General features: G+C 32.2%; 1 protein-coding gene across 2 annotated transcripts; it reads right to left on the reverse strand.

Moving 5' to 3' along the window:
* Positions 1-388: 388 nt before the first annotated feature.
* On the reverse strand, positions 389-2962 carry LOC140960193 (squamosa promoter-binding-like protein 8). Of its 2 annotated transcripts, none has more exons than XM_073418358.1 (3): positions 1961-2962; positions 1004-1176; positions 389-826 (listed from the first exon to the last, which is right to left on the reverse strand). In XM_073418358.1, exons 1-3 carry the CDS (start codon positions 2620-2622, stop codon positions 666-668), a joined length of 996 nt encoding a protein of 331 aa, XP_073274459.1. In that variant the 5' UTR covers positions 2623-2962; the 3' UTR covers positions 389-665. The 2 variants fall into 2 exon arrangements, with proteins under 2 accessions (XP_073274459.1, XP_073274454.1); XM_073418353.1 differs by having other exon boundaries at positions 390-838; positions 1961-2960.
* Between the last annotated feature and the right edge of the window lie 6764 nt (positions 2963-9726).

Here is a 9726-nt window from a genome sequence, read left to right on the forward strand (position 1 = left end):
GTATTTTATGAGATAGATCTCTTATTTTGGTTATCCATGAAAAAATATTATTTTTTATGCTAAGAGTAATACTTTTTATTGTGAATATCGATAAGATTGACCCGTCTCACAGTTAAAAATTCGTGAAACCATCTCACAAGAGACATACTCAAACATAAATTACAAGTTGGTTACTATCATGCATCTTTATTTGACTTAATTCTAGCTTACCACAGTAAAAAAGGAAAAAAGATATTCTCTTTCCTTTACCCTATTTCTTTCTTTTACCCCCACCAGAAAATATCCAAGTGCAAGACAGAAATAAAATAATGCAGTAGCCTTAAATAGTAATAGAGCAGCATGATAGTTGCCTGCAAAAATAAACCCTTCCCACCTGGAACATTTTTTTCTAATTTTTAAAGCTATATTTGAGGACACAAACTGGGTTTTCTAATCCTGGGAATGAATATTCATATAAGGCACACATTTAATGGCATATATATTCATGCCTAACACAGATATCCATGTACATATATATTGGTAAAACACTAGAATTAGGATATATATATATATATATATATATAAATTAATTAAACATATTTTACTTTTCTTAGATTGAAGTTCTGCAGTGCTATGTTTATTAGTAGCAAGTAGGATGGTGAAACTTAAGCGATTGTCCTGCTAGATTAAGACCGGTTCGAAAAGTCGAGTGAACTTGTTGATGCAGTTGAATAAGATGCAGCGCCTGTGCCTGAGCCACTTCTATAGTATTTGTGTCCCAAGCAATCCAGTGAAATTCTAGGTGGCGAAACAGCAACCGTGACCGAGGAGGGATGAGGCTCCGAATCTGGCGGTGACCCTGAGATTTTAGTTACTATATATGTTAATGTATAAAAAGCAATACAAACAAGGGGAGGAGGAGCAGTCCGCTAACTTGCCAAACTACATTTTTTTTAGTTCGTTTCTGATCACAGCGTGAATGAATTTGATCTTAAGAAAACGAACATGGATTCCTTATGCTTACTCGAGGTTAAGTTTTCCGAAGAAGAATTGGGGCCGCTATTTTCAAGCTGAGATTTGTTGGCGCTGCCGGTTTCTTGATTCGTTTGCTGGGATTTTCGCCTCCTCCGGTTGTGATCGGCTAGCCTTTTCCTGCAACTTCGCTTCCCGTTGTCGAATTCCGACAGTAAATGGAACCTAACATTTAAAATTCTAGTGAAAATACTAGTAAAAAAAAGCATGAAATAGTTTATATCACAAACTTGTAATGTGTAAAACACACAATGTAATGAAAGAAAATTTATTAGTCAACAAAATAATGTTACACACACACATACATAACTTATTATGCTAAAAAGCTGAGAACAGATTGAAAAATAGGATCGGAAAAAGCTGCGCATTACTATAACAAGGAAAATGATACACCAAACTTGAAGAGAATCAAACTTGAGGGCAATATTAATTTAAGGACGAATATGGCCTCGGGATCTCTCCATGCACGGAAGAGAAATGCCCAGCTCAATCATTGGCGTATTTCAAACCCCTGAAATACCCCAAGAGGGCAGTTTAGTCAGTTCATTAACTATTAAATCACCATGACTGCTAATTTCAAAGCACCTTTTTTGTCATCATTATCGATCATTGCGACTTTTGCGTCTGATCAATGTCTAAAAATTACTGCAGAATATTGCAAGAATGAGATATGCATGGGAATTGCTCACCGATGCGCCAGCCACGGAGTGGTCAAAATAATATAATAATAAAACAAAATTTTACTTCAGGATCTTGAAAATTCAATCAAAAATACCAAGAATTGGGTCTGTATTCCGTTGTAATAGATGGCAAAGTTCTAATGCTGATGTACGACATTAGAACGTAGTAGCTCAAGTGACCCTTGCGTAAAATATAAAACTTGAATGGGATGCACTGACTGCGAATGTTACTATTATGAGGGAGTTTAGTGATTTGAAACAAACGAAACCTGCTGCATTGTTGGCAGAACCGCTGAGTCAAACCGGCGACCACGACTGTGGTGGCTTTGGAGTGGAACTCACACACCTTGTGGCGGCGGTGGTAGTGTTTAGCATGGCTAAGGTCAGCGTTGCAGCCCTCGGCTTGGCACCTGGGGGAGTTCGCGGGGCCGGGTTCAAGAGTCCTCGAACGGCGGTACAGCCGGTTCACAAAGTCATCCTCCGAAGAGGCGAAGTAAGTCCTGCCGCCCAAATTAAGCCCGATTCTGCTCGCGCTGACGTTAAGCTCAGGGTTGAATTCCAGCCCTCCCACCATCGGTTCACTCTTCGGCACCACCGCGAATCCCGTCGGACCGAAGGGCTCAAGACTGAGCATGGAAGGCGGCGGTGCTGCCTGGCACGACGAAGAAAGAGCATCGCCATATACGCGAGTATCGTAGAAATCATTGATGTAGGTGTTCGTGTTCTGGACCTGAGGATGATGAAACTGCAGGTGGTGAGCTGCCGCGGCGACGCCGCCGAAGTGTGTCTCGGAGTCAACAAAACCCGTGGTTTCAGAGAAGTTGTGAGTGGTGTAAGGATCGAAAAGTTGGCGGTTCTGTTCAGAATCTTGGATCGATTCTTCCCCAGAAAGCATTATCGTTGAAGGATTCCCCCATTCATATTCCAACATCTCCCTCGAGAGACACAATCTCAAAACTACAGTGTCAGCTAGAACAACAGTAACTACTACACTTGAAAAAAAATATAATATATAAAAATAAAAGTCGAAAACTGCACCGAATATATATCTGAAATCAAGAGAGCAACTTTATATTACATATTATATGATAGAAAACGAGAGAGAGATGTGAGAAAGAAATCTGTCAGCTATAAAGGAGGAGATATGGAGAGAAGAAAGGCTGCAAAAAACTCATAGCTTTAATTTGTTTTTTCTTTCTCTTTCTCCTGGAGCTTCCCACTAAAGTAAAAATGGGTTTCTTTTTTAATTTAATGATAATTTTGATGGAAATTTGAGGAACATGTCGGGCTTTGAGGGGTTTTCCTGTATTCGGTAGTATACCTAAATTATTTACGTGTACTAATGCTAATAATCATGTCTCTTTCATCCATTAATTAAGAAGTAAATTATAATATCTACTCTAACATCTAAGTCAGAACAATTTATTTAAAAATATTTGCTTTGAGTATTGAGATATATTAAATAATTTTTTTTAAAAAAAAATTGGCAATTTATTTTATTTGCAATCAATATTTGTTACAGTGGGAGATGAGAGAGAGTTTCTAAAAAATGCGGACTCTGCCGATAGGGTCGATTGCCTACACATTTTGTACTTAAATAAATGCACTATTACTGCTTTACCCAACTCCAAGCAGAGAAATTATCTTACTGCCCCTTACTCTTTCAGAATTTTACGATGTAGCATGCCATGGCATCTGTGAGTTATTTTCGAAAAAGAGTAAAAAAAAAATTTAAAAACGGGACAAAAGAATGGTAAAATCGGTGTAATTCTTATTTTAAAAAAAAAACAATTATAAAATGAAACCAAACATAGCGTTATGCGCTTTTTCAGTCGAATCCTTTGAAGCGAGAACTGTGTAAGCATATTTTTATTTTAGTTTCGGATTTTAAAGCAGCAACGACAAACAAAAATAGTAGCAAGGGCTTTGAGGAGACTGTTTATCATGTTTGGAATCTTAGAAATAGAGCAATGTTTAAAAATGAGAAGAAAAACACGGAAGATATAATTAGAAAGATTAAAATTATCATATTTCGATGTATTTCTCGTTCGGTTGATGTATTTGATGCATTAGTATAGACGATTGATTATCTTGGTAACATATGTTGTATTTTATTATCTCCTGGTATGTTCAATGTATTTGTACATGTACAATTTTTTTCATAGAGGCAATTTCATTAAAAAAAAAAAATTAATTTGGTAGCACTTGCCATGACCGAAAAACCAGCAGCATCCCCATAGTTTGTTCTCTCTTTATTCTCAAGTTCATTCTCATTTGGAGAGGATTGTAAGAGCTACGAGAGTCATCCAACAAGTGGGGATCATTTTTCCAGCACAATAATGATTAAAAAAAAAACAACATAATTTCAAACATAACATAAACTATATTTTCAAAACGTTAACAACAATGGAATTTTCAGAATTAAAAACAGAATTAAAAACATAATAAAATTAAAATGAAATAGAACAAATCATAGCGGATTTAATTACTATCATTTCATATACACATCAATTTCTGCTTTAAAAAAAGAACGTATATCATTTTCGAACTAAAAAACTGAGGTTTTACATGTCTAACTGATATCAATTCTTTAAAATTTACAATATATTAGGTAAGAACAACATTTAATCCACTTAAGAAGGATCTAAATACACTATGAATTTTTCACTCTACAGACAAGGGTTGTTTTTTTATTTAAATATACTTTAGATTATTTATTGGTATTTTATTTCATATTCAAATTAGTTATTAAAAATTTTATTCACGAACACCTATAACTTATTTGTGTATTATTTTTACATCATTGAAGGATTACTAGTTATAATTTAAATTTATCATTTTTTTTATAAAATGAGTACAGTTATAAAATAAGTGGCAATGATCGTTTCACATCACTTATAATTTAAACTCGACGAAACAAGCTTGAGTCATATCGTTAATTTCAAGCCTTAGTGTTAAAAATTATTAGCTTAGGTTTAACTCTATCAAAGAGAAGATTCTTCAAATCAATATAAATAACTCACAATAACTTAATTCAAGTGATGTAGAATATCTAATACACCTCTCTCATGTTAAAATTGAACAACTGGAGCGTGAAGTTTACAAAACATTAGCGGATAACCCATAAAAGCAGTTCAACACATAACGGTATGCCCGATATCTGATATCATGTTAATATTATGGACTTGGATTAACTCTTTCCTAAAAGGTATCTCAAATCGATATGATTGTCTAAGTTCATATATACAACTCTTAAGAACTTAATCCAGCTGATGTGAAACATCTAACACACCTCATCATGCACATGAATGAACAACTATAGCATGAAGATCACAAGACATTACTGGGTGGCCCACAAGGATAGTCCAACACATAACGGTGAGTCTGAGCTCTGATGTCATGTTAACATTGAGAGTTGGACTTCCATATGGGCCACCCACTAATGTTTTTCAAACTGCTCGCTTCATTTGTACATTCCTAAGCATGAAAAATGTGTGTTAAATGTTTTATCGACTGGATTAAGTTCCTGAGAGTTGTATATATTGACTTGAAAAATAATATCTTTGAACTAGCTTTTGAGAGTAAAGTTAAAGCCGAAGCCCTGATCTTAATGATAATAGATCTCAAGCATATCTTTATATATTGGATTGTCATTTGAATCACTCGCTAATGTCTTGTAACTGAACATTCATGAGCGTGAAGTGGTATGTTAGATATTGTCTAAGTCCATATATACAACTTTCAAGAACTTAATTAAATCAACGTGAGTCATCTCAACACTTTAGCTCAACCAAACTCGAATTTTAATATTTTGGGTGCCTCAATCAAGATTGACTTGATTTACCAAGTTTACGGATTGGTTAAAACGTAATTTTATTTATTAGTAAAGGAAAATGAGATTTTTATCGGGTGCATAAGATCTTGTCAATGACAAGTTATATCGTGGATTCCAGTCGCGTAATATGAACCAGATAATTTTCAAGCAGTTGTGTCGAAAATTTATTTGAAAAAGAGAGAAACATAAACGTAAAAGTTATAAAGGATAAAATATATTTCTCAACCATTATACAGATAAGCATTAATCAAATTTCAAGCTAAAAAAATTGGGAAGGAGGAAGACAACTGGCCTGTAGATAGGTCCCTTTTATATACGCAACTGGTATATTTTTAGTTTTCATTGCGTTGTTGGTCAATTCAATGTCTTAGTATATTAATTTATATTTTTTATTTTTATTTTTTATCGAAACGTTGATATGACAATAAAATGATAACATAATACCGCTGAAAAATAATGGTATGCCATAAAAAATCGTGCCCCGACTCCGAACATTGCTATCAAAACTATATTAATTTAAAATTGAGACTACATTTTTTTTTGTAATATAGTATATTATAAAAAAATTCTTCTACAAAATATGATCGACATTCGACCATATGATTTCTGTCAGAAATTACTAAAATTTGTTGACCACACAACAAATTAACATTAAAACTTCCATAAGCAATACATAATTTTTTTAAAAACGTAAAAAAATTTAAAATCAAGCAAGGAATTTCACGTCTTCAAAAAGGGTATCTTCAGTTTGAGGTCGACATATATATTTTTTCACAATCTCGTTTGTTTTTATTTTCTTTTTGTCAAATTTGGGGCGTGGTGTAATAAACGAGATTGACGTGAACTTGTTAATATTGTAATTTTGAAAAAAAAAAATTATATTATATATGATGATATTTTCATGTGTCCCCTTACCATGATAACATGCTCGACAAGACTGTTCACATTTCATCACTAACATTATCGATCATAGATCCGAGAAATAACCAAAAAAGAAAAAAAGAGAAGAAATTAATAGAAGTACTTATTTTTGAATTAAATGAACATGTGCAAAAGAAAATATATTGTTCCTTCGGATTTTTTTTTAATAGAAAATTAGTTAAATGAAACTCCAACCAATTAATATTTTCAATGTTACAATTTATCAAATTAACATAATCTAATATTAATCATATATTTTGTCTAAGAGAAATACAATTTAAATAATGAAAAAGTCGATTAAACTAATGAAATTATTGACTCGTCGATTCAAAAGTTGCGAAAATCTTTGAATAGAGACAACATTTGACATTAAGTTTGAGTACAAATTTTAATGTACACATGTACCAACTAGCGAATGAAGAACAGGAAAGAACAAAAGGGAATCCCGATCGTATCAGATAGAGTACGACGTCGTTTATTGGAGGGATTAGTCGTACACTCGAGATAGGGATCGACACCTACCAATCACAGGAAGGAAAGCGCATTAACGACTTGAGACAAATTTAAAAAAAAAAAACAATAATATGATACTTTTTAACCAAAGGAGGTATCTCGTGAGATAGTTTAATGTATTTATGTTTGTGAAACAGATCAATTCTATCCATATAAAAAATAATATTTGTCATGAATGACTCAAATAAATATCATATCACAAAATTGACCAATAAGGTTTTGTGTTTAACAAATATATAAACAAATTCGTTATAATCAACCATATATATGTTATTACATCTAAATAGCAACCCTATTGATCATCGTATGATCCTAGATGGTATACATCTTTCTTTGCTTGATGAATAAGAGCAGTGGTCGTTAAAATATATCTATTTTAAATCATCTCAGTGAGTTTTCATATGTTTAGTTAGAGTTATCAAAACGAGCTAAACTGATCAGACCGATTTAATGATGAGTTGTGACAAATTATGTCCTATTGTCCGTTTGTACAATGCTTATTTCAATGGTTATAAATTCAAGAAATTAAGGTTGCATATGCTATAACAAGTCAATAACATGTATTAACTGACAACTGAGATTTAACACTTGGGTAATCAGTACAAGATCTCGTAATCAATCCAAATTGAGTTATGCTATATTTACATAAATATTTATACATCAAATCTCGCATATAACAAAATACAATTTGTCGAAATCTAACGATATATTGAATAACAAAATATTACAATATAATTGATGTAAATATCAATGTATGATATATCTAAGCTATCTTTACCATTATCCATCAAAATTAATGTTCGCCCTTGTACTTAAAAGGAAACCAAAGTTTACAGGCTCAAAAACTATAGACATTTATAAAAGATTTTTTTTCCGAATTCAATCCGCTTACATGTACTCAGATTTACTTCAAGAAAAATTCTTCTTTTATATGAATAATAAGAAATATGGTAGCGAAAATGTACGTATACATAGGATCGAAGCAATAGCCAACTCGAGGTAACTGGATGGAAATACTGATTCAATATATTTTGATTAATGCATAAATATTATATGTACACAAATGATTCAATATATTTTTGTTAGTTGTCTCACATCGATTTGATGAAATGTCAGGGAGTTGTATATATGGGCTTTGACAATCCTCCCCTCTTGAGCTAGCTTTTGGGATTGAGTTATGTTCAAGTTCCAATTTTAACATGGTATCAGAGCTCATGTTCCACCGTTATGTGTTGGATCGTCCATAATTGAGCCACTCATTCTGTCCATATTTGAGTCATTTGTAAACTTCACGTTCCAGATGTTCATTCTTAGACGTGAGGAGGGTGTGCTAGTTGTTTCACATCGGTTGGATGAAATACATGGGAGTTGTATATATATGGGATTGGACAATCCTCTCCTCTTGAACTAGCTTTTGTGGTTGAGTTATGTCTAAATTCCAATTTTGATAATTTTGATTAATTTATAAATATTATATGAATTATGAATATGATGATTAATGTAATTTCTGAAAGATGTTGGCGGTTGGATGCATTGAAGTTTGGGTAAGAAGACATGATGTAGATTGGACGAGGGAACAAAGATATGAAATAAAGAGAATGTGGTGGCAAAGGCATTTGGTGGGAAAAATCCTGACACCGACGTTGACTCTTTTTGTACGGACTGTCACCAAAAAGTAATATTCTCTTTTTTATTCATTACAATAATAATAATAATAATAATAATAATAATAATTCACATGATTTAAAACTGCCATTTACATTATTTAATTATTTTAATAAATGTTTTTTTTAAAAAAAAAGAAAATTCACTTGATTTTAGAATTTAATAATAAAATATAAGAGGCGGCGAGGTGACCGCGTTCTGAAAAATAAGGTGAGGGGGCTGTCTGTTGGTGAGGGGGAACGACTGAAAAAGCCACCAAATGTCTCGTCCATAAATCATAAATTTACTTCACTAATCGAATTATTGATATTTTCTCTTCATTATAATTTAATGGTGAAAATTATATTTGTTTGAAAAATAATAATAATGTTTGAAAAAGTAATATTTTGATTTTTCAATAACAAAAATTATAAAAGAATTGAACAACTGCCACAAGAAATTTAAAATCACACACACACACACCCACATGCATTGACTTTGTACGTATGCACAAATTAAATGTTGTTCAATATATATTAATTGCATATTTAAATTGAGTTGGACAAATAAGTCAAAATTAAGTAGAACCCCCAAAATTTGACCATAATCGAATTTAAAAGACCTTTCAATTAGGCATGAATTCATATTGCTTGTAAATATGTAACAATTGCTCCAAACATAATCTAAGATTATTTTATGAAATGTAGATATGTACAGATTGATAGGCATATACAAAGGTGTATAAATTTTTTCATATATTTGTAATCACATCAATAAATATTTAAGTGCACCGATGCACGCGTTACGGACATGCTTGTACATTATTTTTGATAATTCATTTGGTTTATATTTAAATGAATATCAAAATATAATTACAAGAAATAGCGAGAGCCTACACTGTAATTTTGATATATGAATTAAAAAATAAATTTTAAAAAATAGAAAAAAAAGAGCAAAGTAAGAATTGAACCTACAGCTTGAAGTTTAGAAAGCAAAGGCTCTATCTGCTAAACTACATGTGACTTGCATTAAATTTTTATCACTTTATTAATATATAATTATTAAGACATACAATAACACCAAAAGATAGTTGCTATAAAAGGTCTCATACTTAATAACACA

Source organism: Primulina huaijiensis, chromosome 2 (genome assembly GCF_012295235.1).
Source record: "Primulina huaijiensis isolate GDHJ02 chromosome 2, ASM1229523v2, whole genome shotgun sequence".
NCBI classification, from domain to species: Eukaryota; Viridiplantae; Streptophyta; class Magnoliopsida; order Lamiales; family Gesneriaceae; genus Primulina; species Primulina huaijiensis.